Source organism: Cyprinodon tularosa, unplaced genomic scaffold (assembly GCF_016077235.1).
Source record: "Cyprinodon tularosa strain WSP-4 unplaced genomic scaffold, ASM1607723v1 ctg191, whole genome shotgun sequence".
In the NCBI taxonomy this organism is placed as follows: Eukaryota; Metazoa; Chordata; class Actinopteri; order Cyprinodontiformes; family Cyprinodontidae; genus Cyprinodon; species Cyprinodon tularosa.
The window spans coordinates 770910-797225 of NW_024038682.1; the positions used below are offsets into that span (position 1 = coordinate 770910).

Sequence of the window (26316 nt, forward strand, 5' to 3'; positions counted from 1 at the left end):
TTGCACATCTGATGAAAGTGTGCTAAAATACGATGCAACTAAACTGCTCCAAGTGAGACACTTAGTGAAGCCGCTCAAACTTCACACTTAAGGACAAACAGCTCATCTACTAATTTTTATGTGACTAAGCTCTATTTTCACCCTTTTCTTTCCAGTCGTGTTGCAGTAGGTAGGGAATTGGACATGCAAAGCGTAGGCAACAAGAAGAATCCAGGGGGTTAAAGTGTTTAATTCAGACAGAATGCACCAGAGTCTGGATCTGTCGGTGCTTATTCACAGTCAAAGGTGCATGCAATCAACACAGATGTCCTGCTTTATAGTTAATTTAAAAGACAATAAAATATGATTAAACTTGTTACCATCTGCTGTTAATAACAAAACTATATGTTCCATTTGAATTAATACCTTCTGGAGGATTTTGTAAGGAATAAAACATGATCCTTCAAATGAAATAAAGTTGGAAGATGAGGTAACATTCAACTCCAGCAGTCTTCAATCAGAACCCTTTAAAAAACTAGGTTCTATGATAACTAAATGTATTCATCTCCACCGTTATAAGTCACCCTTCCTCTTACCAAAACAATAAAATTAAAAAAGTGCTAAGCAGAAATAAAACAAAACTGATTGAGGAAGTAAATAAATAATTGATTTGGTGGAGATGAGTATATTGCACAAGTATGGATTACTTATCAGTAGTCTAACATTTGAAGTTAAATTAAAATAATTTAAATAGTTTATAAATGACCTAAAAGCACAGATCTGTGCTTGTATTGTTACAAATTTGTTTTTTAAAGACTTTAAAATGCCAACACATATTTGAGCAGCTCTGGCAATCACAGTGGAGACAACCAAAGGCATGATTAGCTTCGTACAAGCTGCCAGGGCTGCGTTCTTACATGAGAGCTACTGTTTACTGGATAGGTCACGAAAACCACAGGAGGTACAAATGAAAAGATCGAATGAATCTTTCTGTTACCAAACAGGGGAACAGATAATAGTCTGATTCTTCACTGCATTAGGCAGCTAGAACTTGGCAGGAAGTCTTGGACGTACGTGACCACTGCCTTGGAGAGATAAGTCATGGTACCGTAGCTGCCGCTAGGGGCGCTGTCATAGAAAAAGTTGCAAATTCCAGTGGCTGGGTCCTTCTCGAGGAAATAATCGCTGGCGCTTAGGGATTTCTGGAGATTTAAAAAAAGGATAAATCCATTTAGGCAAAAGGTAAACTTCAGGATTTAGTGTTTCTGGGCCAGTAGCTATTTATTAGTTAGTACCTGGTCATTTAGAAAAAGGTCGTTGGCCAGGTGCAGAATGCGGTCCACGTGGATAATTCCACCGATGCTGGCCACGTCCACATCAGCCACCAGACCCAGAACCATCACAGTCTCCACCAGCAGCTGCCTGTACTCCGGCTGAGGGACGTGGTTCAGGACAGACTCTACTTGCACTGCAAACTTTATCTCTCCTTCGGTCATCTACTCGAAACAAATTCAATAAAATACAGATAAATAAAGACATCAATGCACACCTAGGTCCAGATTCCAACGTTAGCAGGAGCGTGCTACCTCTCTTGTGGTGGAGGATGGCAGCACGTATCCATCAATGGACAGGCCGTGGCACTTCTGCAGAATCTTCCAAACTTTCTGGTAGAAACCCATTGGGACTCTGTTGATGGCTCCATCCAGCCGCCGTCTCCTCAGCCACTGGCCCTGCCTGTCCTCCCAGTGCAGCTGCCCATCTCCCGAGCCATGTCCCACTGGGGACAGCATTCCACTTGGAGTGGAGGGGCTGCTGCAACGCTGTGATGAGTGAAGGACCAGCAGATCACTGTTCTTATTTTCAAGCTTATTTGAGCCCATTAAACAAGTCAGAAGTAACTGCAGTTTTTCCCACAACACTGGGCTAATGTTAGTGCTCCTCGACCGATTTGAGATTGGCGGAGACAGATTCTGTGTGATAAAGAGATTAGTAGCACAGACAGGTTTTTTGTATTCTCTATTTAGCAAGATAGTTGATTTGATTCAGTCCATGCAGTTGTTCATGCTAAATGGGTCACAGTAAAAGAAAAATAAAGATTGAGACTGGCATTATGATGTGCTGCAGTTTTATAAACAATTACAGAAAAATGTACAGAAAAATAGCCAATCATCATTAAGGTACAATCATTATGTGGTATTGTTTCAATACATCATTATAAGAAAATAGATATCTGTTCGTTTCAAATTAGTGGCTATTAATTCCATAATTTCTAATTTGGCCATAATTTGACATATGTTTTCACTAAACTGTTAAATTTCTTTGAGTCCGAATAAAAGTCTATAAGCAAATTAAGATGAGACTGAAACAACATTAAATTTACACCATTTAACAAAACTATTAAAAGTACGTTTTTTCACATTTTGTAAAGCTACAACCAAAAACTTTGGTATATTTTAATGGGTTTTGCTGGACTATATCAAAGAAAAGTAGTTCAGGTTTTGTGAAATGGCACAAAAAATATACATTTTAAAATTCTTGTCCAATAAAATAAAAAAAATGTTCGGAGTCTATTTTCTGTTTCAGTCCCTTGACTCAATACAATGCACATTAAGCTGCAACTTTTGGGGCATTCCTTTTTTTTGGTGACTGAAAGTTTTTTTTTTTAAATAGATCTAGTTCCATCAGATGGAACTAAGAACATGTGCTAGCATCACATTTTTAAGTCTTCCCACAAATTCCCTATACAGTCACATGCCTATGCTTTGAACAAACTATTTTACTGCAGCTCTGGGGGGGAGTTTGGGATGTTACTGAGGAGTTAACCTCCACACTGGCCTCAGGTCTTATACATCTTTTATCAATATCTTAAATCAGGTCTTACAAGGTCTGCCCTGTACTAAATCATCCCCACAGAGTGCTGATGGTGTGAAGTGCAGATCATTTTGCATATATGCCAGAAAGTAAAAAATTGTGACGCACACATCTGCTATTTCTCCTGTCAAAAGAAAGTCAGCATAAGATCTGGTTTTCTGCAGCCTCTCCAGAGCTTCCTGGCTGCCTCTCTGAATAAATCATCTCTAACACCTCTGTTTATTATTTTCCTTCCATCTTACAATAATATTCCACTTTGTGTTGAATTCTCATCTAAAATGGCAGCTTGTCTTTTTAAAGTAATCAATGCAAAACCACTTTTCAGGAAGGGTATCAGTGGAAGGGTATCAATTTTGTTTTTTTCCCCTGATTATATTAAGCATAAGCAGCCAAGAAGCAACCAAGAGAGTTTGATTGAATTCACTGAAAGATGTTATTTAAATCTGGTCTTTATCTCTTTAAATATTAGATCAGGACAAGAAGGAAGATTAAGCCACAAATTATCCATGTTTAAATGTGGGTTTCCATAACGGCCTACTGTAAATTTAGACATGATTTATTAATGAGTTAATCTCAGTAAGACAACCACTGTTTTTAGTTTTGCTTCACTGGTTACTATTGTGCAACTTTTTATTACTATTTAAATAGAGAATATCAGAGAATCTGGGCAATAAAGAAGGATTTTTTAATCATGTAGGAAATTTAATCCTGTCAAAAGTTAGGTGTTTTTTTAAGCTATGCTATGTTAAAAGCTAAACACTGTAGATTGTTCACTTTTAATTTGCTTTGTGTTGCTTTACAGAAAAAACAATAGCAAAAAGCAAATTTCAAAAAGCACAGTACAGGTAAACCTAGAAATGGTTGTTTGGGCATAAATGTTACATCTTAAATGCTTTGCATCTTTTTGTTTTTTTGATACTTGTTCGTATATTTTTATTTTATTTCTGTTTTATTTTAACATATTTAAAAGCAAATTAAAATGCACTGTGTTTAATGTCTTCTGTTGCTGTCACATATAAATCTTTTTAAACTGTCTTTGGATATTTACTTTGGTGAATAAATATCTATACATGCATTGATTTCCGCTGCAATACTAACAAATATTCTTTGATTTCACTTATTTTACATTTAGGCTGAATAAAGTATCTTTAAAATGAACTGAATTAAGGTTGTCCAAATATTTAGGAGGAGCATGTTTCTGAGGAGCTTTACCAACTTTGTCTTTTTGGTTTCCCTCCCTCACAGATACATACTGTGTCCTTTTTCACTAAACCTGTCAGGTTTTCCTCTGAGGTTAAAACATTTTAGGTAAGTTTATTTATAAAAAAAAAAAAAAAGAGAAAGGACTGCTTACATTTTTCCTTTCAAATTTTATACCAATGTATTTACTGCATATTATTAAAATATGATTTCTTTGCTTAATTTAAAAATCTATTTGCAGATGCATTTTGAACTGCTGAACCAACACAGTACAAATAAGAGGCTTAGTTGTTATTCTTAACAAACATATTTTAACAGCCCACAATGATGTGAAGTAATAATGCCATTCTCATCCTTTAATGTGGACAAATCCCCCAGATGTCCAAGTTAAGCATGAAATCATCAAGTATGTGTAGTTTAAGTACATTGTGGCCCTGAAATGGATGACGCATGCCAGTGTGAAGCAGTTGAAATGAAATGGTTTACCGTGGAGCGAGGGGAGGTTACATTGCTATTCAAGGAAAGACCGCCACTGAAGATCTACACATGGGACATGGATAGAGGACAGTCTGAGATGGTTTCCATGGTTTTCATAAGGCAGACTTTGACATGATAGAACAAAACAAGACAAGACAACAGCAAAAACAAATAGAAATACAAGGACAGACTACAGCGAAGCAGAGTATTTCAGGCTATGGTTGGTTAAAGAGCTCATGGGGTTGAAGACATGTTGGCTTCATGTTAAATGGTGTTTAATGAAAACAACAACAAAAACAGACGGATTTAACACGTGTGGAAGAGTTTAAAAGCATGTTTTCCTGCTGATTCGTCGTGAGGAGAGTCCCCTCCAGCCACGGAGGCCACTGTGATACACAAAAATGTTAACAGGCAGCGAGCGACTGGTGGGTAGGATTTAACCGGCGGCTTGATTTTTATTTCAGATCGAGGTTAGAAAAAAAAACATGCTAGAATTTATCAAAGATAACCCACACTGAGAGGACGGGAGCCATCCAGCTGCAATAAGAGGCAAGAACAATATTAGATAGACAGACAGAAACAAACACAAGCAGGCACAAGGACAGACAGACAGACTGACACACACAGACAGGCGGACAGACAGATTGACACAGACAGACAGAAAGGCGGACAGACAGATGGACAGATTGACACAGACAGACAGACATACAGACAGACAGACGTCCTTTTTTCACTCACATGTTTTATCTCACTCTTTAGCTTATGAATCCCTGTGCGTTCAGTCTTTGTGGCCCCTGTGTGGCCCAGTTCATGAATAGAGATTGCAGGACTGGTGGCAGTAGACTGGATGGGTCGCACTAAGAAACAGAAAAAAAAAAAAAAAAAAAAAAAATATATATATATATATAGTTTTGGTTTATAAATGTACTATAAAACCTGAATTGCAGCCACAGAATTATGTAAACTGGACCAGAACCACTGTGACAATACATGTAGCTATTATTTTGAATGTTAACCTTCACCTTCAAAGAAAAATGTTCAATAGTGGTTGTGAAGAGCAAAAGACCCCCCAGCCCGGGGGACCCAAAACCCCAGATGCCCAAAGAGATCCCAAGAGCGAAGGCGCCCAGGAGGGGCCAACCCAGGAAATCTTGGTTTTTACTCAAGTTTCACAAATCAGGTTTAACAAACTCAGACCCAAATCCTCAATCTGAGTTATCTAGCCTGAGATTGGACACTCTAAATTAGTTCAATCAACTCTAAGTAGGTTGAATACATGCGTAACAGATACAAAAAAGCCATTATCTGTGGAGCCCAGATTCGACGAGTCACAATGACGACAGGAAGTGCCTAGTTCACCCCACTGGAACTAGAGATTTTAATGCAGAAATGAAAGAAATGTAGATGTAATATGTTTAGATTCTATAGGAGAAGATTGCTGCTTGAATGGCAGTTTGTTTTAACATTTATTAAAAGCACACTCCTCTTTGTTGTTCCGTTTGTAGATTACTAAAATACAATTCTTTCAGGTCAAAATCCCAGTCCTAGTTGGAACTGTTACAATAGATTTTCTAAATTACATTTTTGTAGCAGAAACTGAATTTCAGAAATCAAGAAACTAATTTTTATGTTAAGTTTTATATATATCTAGAAATGTATTCATGATATCTGAAATACATTTTTTCATAGTCAAAATAATACAATTGCTGACCTGTAACAATACACTGGAAAAAAATCAAAATCTAGATAAGTAATTTTTTCATAAAATAAGTGCATTTGTTCCTGGATTGAGGAGGTAAAAGAGACATCTTGCCAATGGAAGAAGACAATTTAAACTTAAAATAATATCAAGTGCATATTATCTAATTATCTTATTTTAGGAGTAAAAATACCCATTCCATTGGCATCCATTCCGTCTCATTTGCCTCCTCAAATTAAGGGTAAATACACTTAATTTAAGAAATTTTGATTTATTTCTAGTTTGTTTTTCCAGTGTAGGAATATGGAGATCTGAACTTTTTTTCTAGACATCCATAATATTTATTCTAGACGTAAAGAATGTCATCTTGTTTTAAATTGTCATTTTGGCAAGGAAATAATGTTTTTTTTTTAGGTAGGTGAAATACATATTCAGAATAACTAATAAATTTCAAAACAGCTTGCCGTTGTGACCACGAAAAAATTACAGGTTTATTTATTGATTGGTAGTGGATCAATGTATCCATTTAGACAAAGTCATCTGGCAACAGGTGAAGATAAAGTCTAAAAATGTTTTTACATGTAGGACCAACGCATCATCTCATAGGTTCCTCCCCAGTTTTAATCAGTCTTTTTTTACACGGTAAATACTAAGTGTCCATTTGCAACTGCTTCGGATGTTATCATCCCAATAAATGGTCATTATTAGCAGTTATCAGTCCCATAGAATGGCTTCAGATTGTGTCAGTAGGCTCAGTAGGTTATCACTAAATGAATCCTAATCATAACCATAAAGTAATCCTTTTCCCCCTGCGGAATTAATTTATGTATTTATGTGTAATCTAAAAAGAATTTCAGTAGGTCTTCAAAAATGATCCACATGTCGCTCATATTAAACAAACCAGAAACAAACAAATCTCATATCCTGTCACTGTGTTGTAGACAGATATCAATTTCTATCAGTATGAAACAATAACTTTTTTATTTTCTCAGTGCTGATATCTGTGGCAGTGATGAATCTGTATTTTCTGCAGCTGATCTTTTGATGGTGTTTTTGCACTTGATTGCTCATCTTTGCTTTCTCATTTTCTTTATCTTCTTCTTAATCGCGTTTTCTTACAATTGTGTGTGTTAAGTTTGACTGCAACTTATCTGCACACTAAGTGATTTTGGCACATTTTTGTGTTGAAATAAAACAAAAACATAATTTCTTACCTATTGTTAAAACATCACATGCCTTTTAGTAAAGGCTGTCAGAAAGTGAAAGAATTTGATTCAAAATAACAACCAGTGGCAAAAACTCACTGCTTCTTTCGACCCCAAACTCTTTGCCACTGAGGATGTGATGCAGCAGGTTCTTCATGTCGAACGGACTCAGACTCATTAAACTCTCAGACGCTTCCTCTCCTACAAAAGAACCACAGAGCTTTATTTTTTTTTTGTTACCAGTCTTTTTGTCGGCATGTATGTGTGTTTTATTTTCCCCCACCAGAGCAGTGCAGGCTGCGAGCCAGCTCAGTGGCCATCACCTGCATGATGAGTCCGATCCGTAGGCGGAGCATGTCTCCGAAGAGAGCCGGCTGGGAGCGCGCGTACATGGCTAGATAGACCATGATTTCCTGGAACAGAAACACAAATAGGTCTCAGCTGGCATCCATTAAGAATGAAAAAGTGGTTTGAAATAAAACAGGTTTTACCTGAGTGAGAACAGCTATGCTGATGTCCTGACCACTGGCTTCATATATCAGAGCCTTTAGCTCCTCAGGAGGAAGCGGACTGGGAGAAACAGGAAGGTAAAGCAGGACATCTGTGTGTTAGTAAAGCATTTTTGTGATGAGGAAAAAGATCAGCATTCTCCTGAACACCGTACATGGCTATCACTCTTTCTCTGGGCTCAGGAGGAAGACCGACAGTCAGCTGCTTGTGATGAGAAATCAGATCTGTGCAGGCCTGAGAAGACAAAAAGCAGGAATAAAACCATTAAAACGCAACAGATTATACAGATGTTATTTGATACTTTAACAAAACAAGCAAAATCTTGATTACAATTCAACTACAAAACATATTTGTACAAATCTGCATAAATATAAAAGTTATCATGACATTAGAGGAAATAAATCTTTTTATTGTATGTATGTGGAAGTGTTATTTCTTCTTTAGAAATCCCTTTGGTTAAACTATTTAAACTGAGAGCATCCACTTCATCAGGATGAAGAGGATGCATCCTCTTCATCAGGATGAATGGGATGCTCTGAGTTTAATCTATTATGCAAGCTCTAAACAAACAAAATTACAGGATGATTTAGGGATCAAAATTAGTTAAATAAATATATTTCCTCCTGTTTATGCTTCCTCTTCTGATTCAACTGTTTTATTTTCACAACTGAGTGTTAGAACTACTTTTCCCCTAATTTTAGACTATAGTGTTAGGATTATTTTTATTGATGATGTGTGAGTTGGTTGAACCCGTGTCAAAAACGTTTTTCCAAGTAGATTCGTTTTTCCAAGTAGATTCTCTAATTAGGACAGTTCTTCTGTCAGGATATACAGTTATCATGTTAATTATGTACATAACAGAGTTTTGAGAATGGAATGGGTGCACAGAGAGGATGGATCATTCTTAACAGCGAGTTTTCTGTGTTTTTATCTGGTATATTCTGTAATAGTTTGATATGGCTGTAGCAAGGGAGGTCTCCTCATTTATAAATGTGTATTATGTAATGATGAGATGATGTGTTGCATGCTGGAGTTGTGTTAAATGCTTCTTTTACTGTGATTTAGGGCCGTCTTCAAAAAAAAAGATCCCAAGTTGGTAAGCGCTGCCTTCTGTAACCCTAAGCAAATTCTCTGGTCTGAGTAATATAACAATTTATGTCTAAATCTGGTGTCATGCCTCATAGCTATTTAATACGTATACATAAAAAAGTGTTATTTAAAGAGTTTGCCCTGAGAAAAGGACCAGGAAGAGAAAGCTTTCCTTTGCAGTAGGAAAGCTAAAGTTTTAAGGCTTCATCTAATCAACCATTCAGCTGAAAATTGCCATAAAATCACACAGACTTCTAACTGACCTCTGCAAGGACCTCCACTCGTTTGTGTAGTATTCCAGAGATGTATCTAATGAGCCCCCACTCTTTGCAGGCTCCGGCTTGCACGTACAGTTCCTCCAGCAGCGAGTGCACACTGACCCCACCCTGCCCGGGGCCCGAAAACTCCACCACCCAATCCCCTCCTCTGTGTCAGAGAACAAAAAGAAAATAATTATAGAACAGGATGTATATAGAATGTAAGTTTTTAAGTTTTAGGAAGCATCTAGGTTCCTATCTCTGCGCACTTCATAAAATAGAGGATTGAGAGGATGTCAGCCTGGTCCTGCAGAGTGGGACACTCTTTTATCTGATTCACCAGTGCTGCAAAATCATAGTTGCCCTGAGAGTCTCGTGGCAGGTGCAGCTCCGAGATACTGCAGAGCTTTAGAGAAGACATGCGTTAATCTTGCACTATTGCAGCAATGAAGAAGACATAACACGAGCTGCTGCACAGACGCATACCTTAGGCTGCTCCACCTGCTTCACCTGTGGGCTCGGCTGTAGGTCAGGGACCTCAAGGAGGTTCAGGGATCTTCGATGCTTTTTTGTGATCGGAGTCACAGGAAGATACAAGGACGACTCTGAAATATAAATACAAACTGAATCAAAGGATATAGGTTGGAACATGCTAGTACCTTCATAGGGTGGTGTATTTTTCCACACTACAAAAGTTATATTTGTAAAACAAAATTAAACCTTCTGCAACTGAAACAATATAACTTATCAGAATAAGCACAAACCTCAGTATTCTTGTTTTTCTTTTTGCAAAACAGGAGTTTAACTGAACCTCCTGCATGTGACTGTGGGTTTTTAAACCTTTGCTGTTTTTGCTTGATCAATAATCTTGTTTAATGTTAAAAAACTTACTGGGTATTTTCAAGCCTTGGACCTGAGCCATAAAAGACAGGATGTCCTTTGTTGTGTGCTCGGGGCTGAAGACGTGGTGTTGGTCCCTCTGGATGGGAGGTAAATGGGACTTGGTTGTACTGCTGTGAAGGAGCTGCGTGAGGTACTGGTCAAAGGGGTCCTTAGAGCCCACTGTTTAAAAAAAAAAAAACACTCGGTTCATGTTTAATGTCTCACTTTAAACTGTGAAGGTGGAAGATGCGTTGATGCAAACCTACAGTCGGGCGTGTGATATTCTGCTCTGTATTCCTCACTATCATCGTCATCTAGGTCCTCTAATAAACTGTCGTCGCACTCATCATCCAGGAAGGTGAGGCAGGTGTGGAACGACGTGGTCTGGACACTGGCCAGGTCTGACATCTGCACCCTATGGTGTCACACACATGACGCCTCTCAGAAGAAGAAGAAACAGATGTGGAGTTTTTGAGGTCTTTTGAAGAGAAAATACCTCGCTCCGGCAAAATAACCATCCTCCAGCTTCCTGAGCGTGGATAGGATACACGGATCTATGGCATCACCGTCTTCAACTGGGTGGGAAAAGGAAAGTCTGTTATTACTTTACAGACCTTGAACAAACAGTTTCTGTGAGCTTTGCCTGGTTGTCCCTTAAAATGTTTAGATCATTTCACAGATACAGCAGAATTCTTTGGATCAATCAAGACGTAAAAAGGGCACAAGACCGCCATGCTACCATATACTGTTATGTTGCTCTAGAAATGCTGGTTTAAATGTGAATTAATCATTTTTACATAAATATTAGAAATCAGCTTCCAGTTTTTACTGTGGTTGTCTTTGATATTCAAATTTGTTTGATGATCTAAAACATTCAAATGTGGCATAAAAACAAGAAAAAAGAAATGTGTGAAAACATCTTTTCTGCTTCTGTTTAAATGAAAACCACTCAAGCGAAACAACAAAACTCACACAAGTAAATTTAAACCTATACTTTTATCAGGGAATAACTAATATAGTTACCAACAGCAGCCAGAGGTTGGTAACTACATTAGTTGTCCATATGTTAAATTAAAATGACACAAACCCTACCTCTGTTTAGATCAGTTATAGATGAGCTTTGATTTTAGTGTGCAAAAGGTTTCACACAGTACTCTGAGTTTAATATTCACTCTCTGCGATAGAAAAAGGACTGTGACTTCTTGCTGTAAGGTAGAGGCAGAATAATGTTTGTTTGAGTTCTGGATGTGGAGCATTGGTACCCAGCATGCTGTGTGTGATGGGGAAGGTGAGCGTGGGCCGTCCCGTCATCCTCCAGCAAGACGAAAGGTAGGCCAGCTCGGTTCGTAGCATCTCCACAATCATCTGGTTGTCCAGAGCAAGGTAGAAATGATGCTGATCCAAAAACTGACCAGCGACGACAGAAAAGAAGAGAGGAGAAAAACACAGACATTAACTGCTGTTTCTATTGCTCTTCATTGGATTTTTGTCGTAGTCACAATGATGACGTTAGGCCAGCCCCGTGCTGCTTTACCTGGGGGGTGAAGATGTAGGAGCGATTCCTGATCTCGTAGAATTTGGACGTTCCCAGAACTCCAATGTGTCTATACGGCCTCCCGCTCAGATTCAGCTTACTGCAGTTTCCTGTGACCGAGGAAACGGTTGTTACTCTGGTTCTAGATAAATGCACCAACACAACAACTCCTGGTTAAAAAAAATGAAAAATAAACAAAGCTTGCAGTTACCCAGTCTGACATAGATGTGGCTCAGGATGCGAGCAGGCATGACTCTTATAGGCAGCACCTCTGATATCGTCTGAACCGTAACCCCGGCATCTTTTAACAACTCCTTGATCTCCTCTGACTCTGCTAGAACACAGACTAAAACAAAACAAAAGGAAAACACATTTATGGGGTTAATTTCCCTTTTAAAGGTATAGTGGAGGATGATCTTTTTCCACGTTGATCATGAAAATAAGTGGTGCTACTGTCAATCACTCTAGTGATATATTTACATAAGGCCGTCCTACGTGCTCCTCCCCATTTTCACTTAGCGGTGGTAAGTCTGACATAGTGGAAAAATTGCAAATCTTCTTTTGGAAAGTAAGCTTGTAGGAGTAATGCAAACGGTAACTTTTAAACAGAGCGTGCACTAGGAGAAATTGGCTTGTGCACATTCTCACACGCGTTTAATAAGGGTTCCCTCTCCGGAGCAGGTACAGGGTTATCTATGTGCATTTTTTTTTTACTACTCAAAAGAACATGACTAACCTGGTTCAAAATGTATCTACAGATGATTAATTATTTCTTAAAAGAAGTGTATTTACCCTTAGATGATCTGCCAATGGAATTTTATCCTTAAAATAATATAATTACTATTTTTTCTGGACTATTAGCTGCTACTTTCCCCCCACACTTTGAACCAGAAGGTGTGGCTTTTCTGTTGATTTTTCCTTACTGCCAGACGGGGGAAGTTAAAGTTGGAAATGAAAGAATAAGGGGCTAAGATCATGCTGGAAAAACTAATCCATGCGTTTATTTTTAGTCGAGTTGATTACTGCAACGGTGTTTTCACAGGTCTGCCTAAAAAGTGGATCGGACAGCTGCAGCTGATCCAGAACGCTGCTGCCCGTGTCCTCACTAAGACTAAGAAAGTAGAGCACATCACCCCAGTTCTAAAGTCCTTACATTGGCTCCCTGTATCTCAGATAATAGACTTTAAAATACTTCTGTTAGTCTATAAATCTCTTAATGGCTTAGCACCTAAATACATCACAGACTTGCTATCAGTGTATCAACCCTGCAGGCCACTCAGGTCTTCTGGCTCCAGCCTGCTCTGCATACCTAGAACCAGAACTAAACATGGAGAAGCAGCATTTAGTTCCTATGCTCCACTTATCTGGAACAAACTTCCAGAAAACTGTAAAAGTGCGGAAAGCCTGAGTTCCTTTAAATCAAGACTAAAAACAAATTTTTTAGGATTGTCTTCGACTGTTCTAGTTAAACAGTTCAACTGAAACATTAGTTCAACTTTTTTATTTTCTTTAGTCAAACTGTTTTAATGTTCTTTTTTGTTTCTTCATTTTTAATTTATTTATTTTTCCCTACTTGCTTTAATTCTGTTTTATTTTCCTATATTTTAATCATGTAAAGCACTTTGCATTGTCTTTGTACTGAATTGTGCTATACAAATAAATTTGCCTTGCCTTTGCCTAATATTCTTTTAGCACAAGAACATGCTAGCAGCAGGCATGACAGTGAACAAATGTTCCGAATTCACACATTTTGAAATTTATTTTCCACATTTAAGCTGCCGAACCAAAGAAGAGACTAGGCTCAACTCCTGCAGAGCTGAAATAAAGAGCTGAAGAAGAGAAGCTCTTAATGCTGCAAGCCAGTTAGCTAGCATTCTTCTTCCTCCCTACTTCAATGGCTATATGTAGAGCTCCCCCTACAGGTCTGGTAGTAGAGAGTTCAGTAGATATCAGCAGCTTACGTTTCCAGTTTAAAAAAAAAAAAAAATTCTGGGTGCGGCTTATATTGCGGTGCACTCTAGTCTGAATAATACGGTAGATATTATGCACTTGAAATAAGAGACTACAATAATTTTTTTCTTACTTTAAGTGTAAATTGGCAATGTGTTTCAGTTATCTGCCAAGTTAAAAAACTGCACCTATTTTAAGAACAGTCAACTTTCTTAGATTTCAGTTTTTTGCAGTGTAAAGAATAGGTTGCATTTAAAACCCTCCCATGCCTGATACTAACCCGTTCAGTTAATTAATTACCAACCTTGTACCACCACATCAGGTTTGAAATGTGTAGAGAACCTCCTGTTGAGAGGATCGATCTCTCCTGGTGCAAGAAAGCCCTAAAGACAATCAGAGGGAAAACCAGATACATTTCATATGTTTAGATTTATAAAAGAGATTTGTTATGTGGGGATTTTGTGGGTGTTAACTGGTTTATAACATCTTCTGTGTTGTTACCTCGGCTAGAAGAGAGCCCACGATGTAGAGGGATTGTCCCCACATGTGTGGAAGCTGTCCCATGGCCTGTCTGTCCACGCTGTGAGGGTTACTGTACTCCTCCTCCACCTGTACGACATGATCCCAACAGAATAAAAGAATATTTGTGAACGATTTCCTTTGGAAATAAAACTAAAATGTGTTTTTAAATGTGAATAAACTGCACGATGTCATCAGTGGGACACCTTGTCGAGTGGCACGGCGTAAAGTTCAGGCACCAGCTTGATGCCGTTCTTTCCTCTGATTAGAACACTCTCCAGCGCCTCTCGGTACTCCTGCACCTGTGTGCAAAGGATGACGTTACTTAGTGACGCAGCATTTATTATCATTTATTATAAATGCACAGGTCAAACAAAATATGTTTGAAAAAAAAACAAGTTCTGAGGAAATATAATATTTATTATTTTAGTTTCCAATAGTTATCAATTTTACACAGTGGCTGATTATATGCCCTTATTTTGTAACAACAACAACCTTAATCCACTTAATATAAAGCATTTCAATATAACATTGAACACAGTAGGCAGCATGTATATTTATTCACTCCTTCATTGGAGATAAAATCCTTAAATTAAGAAATCTCTTTAAAATATTTTGTTTAGCAGCCAAACAAGGCAGACAAGGGTCTTTTTTCATTCCAAAAAATGCTTAAAGTGAACAGGTTCTTGTTTAAATCTGCCCATATCTCCAGAGGAAGCAACAAATGCAACCACACACTGTTAAAGTAACTGTAAAAGATCTACATGCACGCTTGTGATTTTTTTTTTTTTTTACCTGCACATGATCTCCTGTAAAGATGCCGTCGAGGATGAGATATGTCCAGAAAACGGGCCACTCGCATTCAATGTTTTCAAACAGCTTGAGCTCTGCAGGATCATAGTGCAGTCGAGACGGATCCTGGTGAAAAAGCAACCCGACACCCACATTCAAGCACACACCATAGGTAAACCATCAGCATTAAGAATTTTTATAGAGAGAATGTAAAACCTCTTTAGGACAGTGATATCCATCCCTGATGAAGCGACAGCAGCCATAGCGACCCTGAAATGAAAGCAAAGGGGATATTCATTGACCCGCTGTGTGAAGCCTTTCCTTTTTTCCCTAGCTTGGGTGTGTACCTGCAGTTTGCTTATAATTTCTGACTTTGTGATGGCCACCAAGTCAGCATCCTCCACGGCGAAAGCAGGGAAGGAGATAACGGACAGCAGACCGGCATCTATCTCCTTGGAAGTCGAGGCTCTTGGCAGCATGGAGCAAAGGATGGCCTGAGAGAAAACACGCAGACATGAGGAGCGCTGAAGGTACGGGCTGGTGCTTATACAGCCAGAGGTTAACTCAGAGGTACCTGACAATGTTCCACCTCGTCGGGAAGAACGTGGATGACCGACTTTGGCCCTCCATGAGCCCCAAACAAATCCAGCTCATCGATGGCCTCCAGAGCTGCCTGCAACATTAACCATGCTCTCATCAATTTAACTAAACTGTTCAAAGACATTTGATACTTTTAATGCAGCAGAAGCGTGGTTATAAATGCTGAGATTAGAAGAAGAAAAGGCTGCTGTACCTTCGCCATTCCTACAGAGCTGCCGTTGAGCTCAGGGATCCCCTGATTGGTCTTGTCTCCTCGCTCCCACATCCCATAATCCTGCAGGAGTCAGATACTCATTCACGTTTTTCATATTAACTTTAATCTACAATCTAACATGAATCTGATGCTTACTGCCACTTTGTAGGCTGCTTCAATGTAGAAAACCAAGTTCTGGATAAAAGCTACTTCATCCAGATTAGAGATTATTCGGAGACCTGCGCAACAAAACACGAAAGAAACTATTAAATAACAAAAAGCAATTGTGTGGCTTCATTAACCCTAACAGAAAATCGATTTGAAAGATGTATTCAAATGTATTTAAGAACCTGAGGCTGTCATCTGCGCCAGCATCAGCAGGTAAATGGAGGTTGCATCCACCTGGAGATGACCCCACTGGTCGTCTTTGACCACCAGGCCGCAGGTGGCTGTGTTGTATTTGGCGTGCAAGCAGTCCTTGGTACTCTGGGTGTGTTTGAACTTCTCCACCTTATCGACCTGGACACACAAAGGAGAGCTTTAGTTGGAGTAAGAGAAACCTAAAGGAATATGGCAACCGTGGGAAACAGAGAGAAGGGAAAATTGAATTCCCAGTTTCAAAATACAAGTTTACTGGACAAAGTTAACTAGATGATTTATTCAGACGGGTGTATTTCTTTAGGTTTTGATGATGCTTAAGAAGGGGGTCAGCCATAACATGTCGTGGACCTAGAAAGCGGCCTCACACATCCTCCCCCTGCCTGAACAAACAGATGTTTGGTTCTTTGAACTCATTCGCTTTTAGGATGAATGCTATTTTAATTTGGGACTCTTACTCTTTGGTTTGATGGGCATGCTTGTCTCTCTTTCTCTATTGTGCCTCTGTAATAAACACTTAAAAAAATGTTCAAATCCCTTTTTTAGATATTTGGTCCATAGTTTTGTTCATGCTGTTTCCTGGGTTTCCAACCCTACCTACCATATCTTATATTTATGATCATATCACTCTTCTTAGTCCTGAGCCTTCTTCTCGATAAAAAGAACTGGTTATAGAGTCTTTCAGCTGCTGGGAGGAAGGATCTGTGATAACGATCCCTGGTGCATTTAGGGTGCAGCGGTCTGTCACTGAAGGAGCTCTCCAGTTCTGCAACAGCTTCATGCATGGGGTGGGAGACATTATCCAAGAGAAAATTGGCCAAACTGAATGATGAAATAACTGCAACTTGTGATAGATGTCAACAGTCTACCTTGTACCTTGTACCTTGTACATGTTTTTGAACTGCCCATCGTTATGTAGTTATTAGACAAAGATTTTTACCACTTTTTCTGAAGTAAAAGTGAAAGAGTAGAACACAATGCACTCAATGCACTATTTGGCATCCCTCGCCTTCCTTGGTGATACATATTCTTTGACTTCTTTTGCAAAATCTAAAAAAGATTCTCTTGCTTTTGCCACCCTTTTGGCGAAACAATTGATTGTTTTGAAATGGAAATCATCTGTACCATCTTCACACACCCGTTGTTTATAGCAGCAAAAAGATTGTAGAAAAAAATGGTCACAGAAACATGGACTTAGAAAAATGTATATGAATAAGATAATAGTGAAGAGTTATAAGACAATCAATAAAATACTATACTGTAAAGTGTTTTAACCATATAAAACTATGCAACTGGAGAATAAATAACATATATACAGCTATAGACATTTTTACAGTAATGGATAGTTGAAAACAGAGGCAACATGCTATATTTTCTCAAACTCGAAAAAATCAGACAGTCAATGACGGGCAGGACTAGAATGTTTAACAATCTATAAGGATCATCCTTGCGTATGTTAACAAGTCTGATATCTCGCTTATTCCAGACCCCAACACTTAAAATGGACATACTGAGCATGTATTATATGCCAAAGTTGACTGTGGCTATGTCCATTAAAGTTAATAAGCTATTTGAATATGTCTTGTATTTAAAATTAGCTTTTTGATGTGTAGGTTTTTATTCATTTTTGAATGTCATTTTGTTTGTTTTTTGTTTGTGTGTGTGTGTGTGTGTGGGGGGGGGGGGGTTGTTCTTACAAAAAGAAAATGTACTTCATAGGGACAGGTTATTTATGATCTTTAGCTTAATGAGTAAAGTGGAAAAAAAGAAATGTTCAACTGATGTTTGCATTATTCTTAGCCTGCAAAATGACTAAATTTTCTCTTTTTCACTTGATTTATTTCAGAGCATATTTAGGAAATATTGCTGTATGAAAAGCCTGTGCTTAAATTATATTTAACTGAAACATCCTATTTATTGTGAAAGCAAACATAATCATGTGTCACTCAACACAGCCTCCAGGATAAGACAAATCTGAACCAAAACTCCTTCGTTCTGTGAGTGAGCGGGATGAAGCATCACCTCCAGCTCTATCTTTAAATGCTTCTCCAGTAAAAAGAAATGGTGTTTGTGTGTTTTTATATCACAAAAAGCCTTACGTACTCCTTATGTTATAAAAAAATAATAATCATTTACTGGTGTATTTTAAGACACACTGCTTTCATCAGCTGATGGCATGTCTGCTCAAAGCCATTTAAAATGTCACCCAAACACAGACTACTGGATCTTTTCTCCCCCTTCTATGTGATGTTAGTATAGAAGGATGCAGCGTCTTACCTGTCTCATCATGCACCGCAGAAGACCCTGCATCAGTTTCACCACACTCTGCCAAATAGAATACAAAACACCTGACATACAGTGCTGGAAATATATAATCCATTTTAATTTTTGAAGAGTTGGGCAAGAAAAAGATTAGCATTCATATAAAATGGTGCAGCAAGAAGTGTAATTGTAAAGATTACCTTAATAATGTTAAGGTATTATTTCTTTCATTCTTGCAAACCAATTTGTTCCAGATGAAAATATAAGGCTCAGGTGTTTTCTTTTTTCTTTTTAGACTGAATCACTCTACATAAAAAGCAGGACAAAAAGGGCCCGCTGCACATTTGAACTCTCCTCTTCATGTACCTGCTCCAGTTCATAGGCCTTGGCCTTGTCTTCGTCACGGTCCGCATTCTTGCGATAAGCCATGCCCAGGCCCCACACAGCCAGGATGCTGTACACATTGTCCCTCACCCAGGCATCCTTCTTCTGTATACTGGCGGGAAGAAGTCCTGTAACTGGGTTCTGAGGAAGGAGGAGTCCAGTTTAGAGTAATTATTTACCTTTTCTAATTATGAGCTTTTCTAGAATAATACCCCATTACTCTACAGCTGTTTCCTTTTCCACACATCTTTGTTATAAAACTGTATACTCTGTCATTCTCAACCTTCTCTGTCCCGTTCAGTAAATTTCCATCAAAAAGTTTACTTACAAAGAGAAGTTCTAAATACTAAATGCTAAAGGATGGACAGATGGATCTTCTCATCAGTGTTTACCAACCTTTTCTGATTTCTTTCTTTTCTCCTTTGGTTATTTAGTCTTACCATGCGTACCCCACTCAGTCAAAGCTATGGCTGATTGTCCAAAAGCAGAACATAAAATAACTGATTATGAAATAAAAACTATTTTACTTAATCTTTTATAGGCATTGTAGGCTTTCAATAAAAACAAAACAAAAAAAAAACATAAATATGTTGCCTGGAAGTTAGTTCAAATAAATACAAAATAAAATCATATCATAAACCTGTATTTATAAAATTGGAGCTCCTCTGAGTAACTCCCGTATCACATTTAGGGCTAAAACAATTAATCGTGATTAATCCGATTTTTGGAATAATTGTGAACTAATTTGGTAATTGATTAATAGTTAATTGAAGTGCAGAGACTCTAAAATATGCCTTTAGCTGACAGAGCGACCAACCTTGTGCAGCAATTATACCAAAATTGTAAAAATATGTAAAAAAGTCGGACATCTTCTTCGGATGACCCCTGGACGCCTCCCTCGGGAGGTGTTCCAGGCATGTCCCACCGGGAGGAGGCCCAGGGGACGGCCCAGGACACGCTGGAGAGACTATGTCTCTCGGCTGGCCTGGGAGCGTCTAGGGCTTCCCCCAACAGAGCTGGAGGAGGTGTCTGCGGAGAGGGAAGTCTGGGAGTCTCTGCTTAGTCTGCTGCACCCGCGACCCGGTTCCGGATAAAGCGGGAGACGACGAGTACGAGTACGAGTAAAAAAGTTGCATCTAAGATAAAAAAAACAACATTTTCATTGGTCAATATGGTCTAATTAGAACTCCTTAAAGCTGCAGTCTGTAACATTGAGGAGAGAGCAGACTTCGACTGAAAATTTGAAGAAAAACAGGTTTCACTCCACTCCCCCACCCTCTCTGCTTCACTCATGCCCTACCTCCAAGCTCCACCCCTCTCACAGCATCTGCGCGGCTACCGCATGCGACCAGAAGGGGGGGGGGCGGGATTCAGCGTGTGTGAGCTGTGATTGACACTCCATCAGACGCTCCTCTGGCTGTGATTGGTTGTTTTGACTCGTCCCGAATTATTCTTTCCAGATTGAAATACAGGCAGTAGGCGGGACCAATTGAAGCAGTTTTTTTCACAGGTTACATATCACATGTACTGCTGTCTGGGCATAGGGACAGTTTTAGCCAATATGACAAAAAAGGGATTTTTAAAAACTTACAGACTTCATCTTTAAATGAAAAAAGGTTTAGTTTCAACTGGTTTAATTTAATAAAAAATCTTCTTTAAGGAACCTTTGTCTATTTGATTATTAATTAATCAAAAAAATTATCAACAGATTAAACCTTTTAAAAAATAATCATTAGCTGCCCTAATGACATTTAAACTTGATGAATTGGAAGCTAAATACAGAACAGAAATTATAGTTAGACTAACTTAATTAGTTTCACTTTTTTTTTAATCAAGACCCCTGAGCTGCTTTGATGAGTTCTGATAGCTCAGTGTGAATAATCACTGATTCCAGGCTGTTCTCTACATCCAGCATGTTCCTCTGCTTGGTTTGGATGTGCATCACAGTTGAAGGTGAACTCAAACATATAAGAAAAACATAGGTTAATATAAGCTTTTTTAATTTTTCAATCGGATCCTCACAAAAAAAAAAAAAAAAAAAAAAAAAACTGATCCCAGCCCTAGTTTATTTTACTACTAAGAAGTTAAATATTTTCATGTACCCCTTGCAATGCACTCGCGGACCACTAGGGGTATGCACACCCCCTGTTGGGAACCACTGTTCTACACAACGAGATGCAACTATTTTCCATTCTGTAATTAATTTGTTTCATACTTTGCACAAACTTTAAAAAAATATATATACATTGGTCTTCTACGTATTTCCATGTATGGATTAGCTCAATGCCGACTAAAACAATAAAGAATTTATCACTCCTCAAAGTCAACTTTAACTCTAAACACTGGCAGCCCACGACTGATTTAATCAGTCGTGGGCTGTAAAGCTGTCAAAGTTCCCACAATCTTGACTTTGGTCTAGGAGTTAGGGATTAAGGCAGAAACCCTTTGAACCAAACTAAATCGAGCGATTGATTTGCAACAGAACACAGAAAACATCAAACCTGATTAGATCCATTTAAAAATTGATTAAATGTGAATGATTATTAATTACCTGCAGAGTAATCAACTTCTTATGGGCCACTTTCTGTGCATCAAGAACAGTGACTGAACTCAATGATTTACCTCTGATTTTATAGGTTTTTTGTGATTAACAGATAGCATATCTGAATGTCAATAGTAGACAAATGAGGTTTTCCTTTCAGATAAACTTGTTCAGGAGTCGATCAGAGAGAGCGAAGGCGGCTTTAACCTTGGTAACAGTGCAGCAACAAACTAGTTTACACATCCTGGTTCCAGTTTGTAAAACCTTGTTCAGGTGAGACATCTGTATGGAAAGCTAAGTCTGTTTTCTCTCAGCTGTGGCCCCTCAGGGTTACAGTTTCACTCAGCCAGTTTCTGACTGCGTCAGAGTGAACTCAAGAGCTGTTAGATAAAATGTGCATCGCTTCCCAGGCCTCAGCTGATTCTCAGAACTGAACTTTGCTCCGACGTTGTTTATTTCACTGTGCAGCTGCTGTAGTTGAACTTTAGCCTTCATGGGCTTCAAAACACCTAAATATCTATGATATTCCTGCAGGGAGCAGAGGGGATATTTGATTACAGAGGTTTTAAATTGAAGCACTGCTTAAAACGTCTATGCTTACAAACATCGTCAACATCTGCAAACATTAGCAGGAGTCATATGTGCTTACCCTGTTCAGGGATTTCATTTGTGAAGCTCATATTTATTGTTTTATTTTACAACTTTTTAGAGATGCACATCTTTTATATAGAGATTCAATAGAATGCCTTATGAATGTCTTTATTTAATCTCATTTGGATTCTAATGGCAGATTATAAGATTAGCACAGGTCTTATTCTGTAAAACAATAGACTGCATTGCAGAAAATGTACCAATCAAATATTTCCTGGGGCGATACTTATTAGCAGGACTTGAATTTGAACTTCCTGACCATTTTTTTTTATTTTATTATTACAAACAAGAAAAAAAAGGATAGGTTGAAGCTTTTAATCAAACCGATTTGTGCCGAATTCCCCAAATTCAGTGCATGTGATGTTGACTATAGAGTTTTTTTTATTTACTATGGTTCTTATTATAAGTCCTTTAATATATATATCAATGGACATTTGGCAGCTTCCTTTTTAACAGGGGGTATCTAGCATATTATCATTTTTTTGTTTGTTTGTTTCAATTTATATATAGAAACAGAAATAAAATCCACCTACATAAAAGTAAAAACAGGTGATGTGGAAACAGGACAGGATTGTATGAGGTGCCCCCAGGGACATAAATCAGAATTAACTTGCATATACACATACTAAATTACACTCTTCCATATAATATACTGAAAACCTCACACAAACACTAGTAAAAAGCTCTCACATAAACTAGTGAAAACATTTACCTCTTATATAATCTACTCAAAAGCTCTCATACAAAGTAGTGAGAACTGTTCATATAAACTGGTGAAAAGCTTTACCTTTCATACGCACTACTGGAAAGCTTTCATATACACTATTAAAAAGCTCTCATATACACTACTAGAACGCTCTCATATACACTACTAGAACGCTCTCATATACACTATTAGAAAGCTCTCATATACACTATTAGAAAGCTCTCATATACACTACTAGAAAGCTCTCATATACACTATTAGAACGCTCTCATATACACTATTAGAACGCTCTCATATACACTATTAGAACGCTCTCATATACACTATTAGAACGCTCTCATATACACTATTAGAACGCTCTCATATACACTATTAGAATGCTCTCATATACACTATTAGAACGCTCTCATATACACTATTAGAACGCTCTCATATACACTATTAGAAAGCTCTCATATACACTACTAGAATGCTCTCATATACACTATTAGAACGCTCTCATATACACTACTAGAACGCTCTCATATACACTATTAGAACGCTCTCATACACGCTACTAGAAAGCTCTCAAACACACTACTGGAAAGCTTTCATACACACTATTAGAAAGCTAAAATATATGGTCCCCCTCCTTTAATTTAGGCAAACATTGCTCAAATATCACCGAATCCAGATGGTTTGTTGTTGATGAAGAGAGGAATAAACACAGTTTAAGATTTGCAGCTAAATTAATTTGTTTCCATATTATGGAACTGCTATCAGGCACTTCCCATCATCTTATATCAGTAATAAAAAATTATAAATACAAATTTGGTATTTGGTGACTTGACTTTTATTTCTGTCAGGCTGAAGTGAAAAAACTTGGAAAGAGACTGATTCTCTTGGCGTTTAAAATAACAACACAAAACAGCATAAGAAACCGCATTTATTTTTTTTATTTTACAATTTTGTAAACAACAGCGGCTGATTAAACTAAATGTCTCAACCTTGTATAATTTTACGACTTTTTATTTAACCAAGAAATTATCCGAAAGGCCTGGGAAATGATCAGATCCGCTTATGTGGCTGCAATGCGCGGCGCGCTCCCGACACAGGTGGAACAGATTTTCACATGGGAACAGAATTTCGCACAACACCGGAAAAGGATCTCTGTTGAAGCAAAAACATAAAAAATAAAGTCGAGTAATGCCCATGCTTCTGTGAGTTGTTTAGCGGATAGCTGAGCATGAATCAATAATTTTATTTGATACAATTTCGGCCGGAGATAGCACAAAATGTACGGAGCTAGCCAGAATGACCTCCGTTTAAAACAACGTCCGGTGTAATGACGGTCCTTCCTGTTTCACTGAAACACCTTCCGTTTCAACTGAAATCCGCTAATAGCTTTTCAGTAGTGTGTATGAGAGCTTTCTAGTAGCGTGTATGAGAGCCTTCTAATAGTGTATATGAGAGCTTTCTAGTAGCATGTATGAGAGCTTTCTAGTAGCATGTATGAGAGCGTTCTAATAGTGTATATGAGAGCTTTCTAGTAGTGTATATGAGAGCTTTCTAATAGTGTATATGAGAGCGTTCTAATAGTGTATATGAGAGCGTTCTAATAGTATATATGAGAGCGTTCTAATAGTGTATATGAGAGCGTTCTAATAGTGTATATGAGAGCTTTCTAGTAGTGTATATGAGAGCTTTCTAATAGTGTATATGAGAGCTTTCTAATAGTGTATATGAGAGCTTTCTAATAGTGTATATGAGAGCGTTCTAGTAGTGTATATGAGAGCGTTCTAGTAGTGTATATGAGAGCGTTCTAGTAGTGTATATGAGAGCTTTTTAATAGTGTATATGAAAGCTTTCTAGTAGTGTGTATGAAAGGTAAAGCTTTTCACCAGTTTATATGAACAGTTCTCACTACTTTGTATGAGAGCTTTTGAGTAGATTATATAAGAGGTAAATGTTTTCACTAGTTTATGTGAGAGCTTTTTACTAGTGTTTGTGTGAGATTTTCAGTATATTATATGGAAGAGTGTAATTTAATATGTGTATATGCAAGTTAATTCTGATTTATGTCCCTGGGGGCACCTCATAGGGTTGTACCTGAATGGAAAACAATAACATACTTTATTTGCAGGACTTTATTCTTAAATGTAATATTAACTATCAATAAGTACAATTAATATTACAAATATTTATAAGGTAAAGCACTCTAGGAGTAACTAAATAGATTATGTGGCTTGACAAAAACAGTATAGAAATTCATAGATTAAAGGAAAACATGCAGTTAACATGTTTTGCATTATTCAGATTTCCCAGGCCTGCAGAGGGGATGTGGCTGCTATGCAGCTCTGTGTGTCTGGACCCACCTGATGACACAGGATGGTCTGCTGGACCAGCCTGGCATACCCGTCCAGCCTCACTCCTGAGTTACTGCGGCTCCTCATCCTGCGCAGACAGAGTTTATTTCATGCACCGCCTAAAACTTCAGCATTTTCTTCTCTCTCCGTTAAATGCGATCAAAGTAGCAGTTAAATCTGTCTGATCGTGACTCGGCTAAGCTTCTGCGCAGCCACCCATCTTTCCTGTCCTGCTGAGTCTGTCTGACCTCCGCAGAGGCTAAAAAGCTCGCTAGCAGTGTAGCATCCAGGCTTAAACAGCTTTTAACTCCAGATTTACTGTCCGTGTTCAATCCAGGCGATCAGCTGGTCTGGGGAAAGTTGATGGTTCGGAGTGTCAGAGCTTGTTGATGACTCAGTGTGTCAGGCGACGTATGTGAGCGCCTGTACATCCATTCTGTACATTATGTTCTTGAGCTGATACAGTCGGCCGCCAGAGGGCGCCAGATTCTGCTGTGTGTGAGCTGCATTACAATGAACCTTGGATTCACTGGAGGCCAAAAGAGCCTCAGACCCAACAACAGAGGCGTATCCAGAACATTTTTATGCGGGGGGCCAGGCACTAACCAATGTAGACTGAGGGGTGGCCGAAAACATATAGGCACCAGAACCTCAGGGTCAATCTACTCTGTTCCAACAGGGAAATTAATGAGCAAAACATCCATATTTTCTAAATAAAGAAAAACTATACTTTCCCACAACCTTTGCTACAAATAGACAAATATATTTAAACATCCGTGCTTTCTAGATAAAAGGCATAGTGGCTCCGGAGGCGCACACGGCTCTTTAGCGTCCCCCTTGCGGCTCCCTGCTGGAGCTTTTTTGAAAATGTATTAAAAAAAATCACATTTTTTGTTGTAGTTGTTTGTTTTAATGTGGTGTGCTGGAGGTCGGACAAAAATGTATTGTTTTTCAATGGTGTAAACATTTGTATAATAAACAAATGTAAACAATGCGTCATAGCCATAGAGATCAGTGGTCATAACTTGCAACCAGCGTGGCATGGTGCCAGGCAAGCAAAGCTGCAGGCCATGGATTCCAAAGGGAAAAAAGGAAGATAGCTGATAAGGAAAGAGGATTAAAAGAATGGAGCGAATCATTTGCTTTCATTATCTGTGTGGAATGATTGCCTGCATTTTTTGCTTTGTAATGATGGGATTTCAGGGTTAAAGAGAGCTGCTCTGATGGATGTCAGTTCCTGCTTGGTTCCTCATGACTCAATCTACTCCTCAACAGAAACAGAAACACATCC

The 26316-nt window shown here is 38.4% G+C and overlaps 1 protein-coding gene across 7 annotated transcripts; it reads right to left on the reverse strand.

Annotated features, from left to right (window-relative positions):
- Positions 1–209: 209 nt before the first annotated feature.
- On the reverse strand, positions 210–25495 carry phka2 (phosphorylase kinase, alpha 2 (liver)). Of its 7 annotated transcripts, none has more exons than XM_038283226.1 (32): positions 25035–25495; positions 18764–18922; positions 18413–18460; positions 16108–16276; positions 15914–15996; positions 15758–15838; positions 15539–15637; positions 15312–15458; positions 15181–15234; positions 14968–15090; positions 14379–14474; positions 14155–14262; positions 13958–14036; positions 11915–12049; positions 11704–11813; positions 11432–11576; positions 10666–10744; positions 10436–10584; positions 10179–10349; positions 9774–9892; positions 9557–9693; positions 9294–9456; positions 8096–8175; positions 7923–8001; positions 7715–7844; positions 7531–7632; positions 5266–5384; positions 5041–5064; positions 4537–4590; positions 1566–1949; positions 1275–1475; positions 210–1181 (listed from the first exon to the last, which is right to left on the reverse strand). In XM_038283226.1, exons 1-32 carry the CDS (start codon positions 25110–25112, stop codon positions 1008–1010), a joined length of 3879 nt encoding a protein of 1292 aa, XP_038139154.1. In that variant the 5' UTR covers positions 25113–25495; the 3' UTR covers positions 210–1007. The 7 variants fall into 7 exon arrangements, with proteins under 7 accessions (XP_038139154.1, XP_038139158.1, XP_038139159.1 ...); XM_038283230.1 differs by having other exon boundaries at positions 1566–1799; positions 25035–25112; XM_038283231.1 differs by lacking the exon at positions 5041–5064 and having other exon boundaries at positions 1566–1799; positions 25035–25112.
- Positions 25496–26316: the final 821 nt, after the last annotated feature.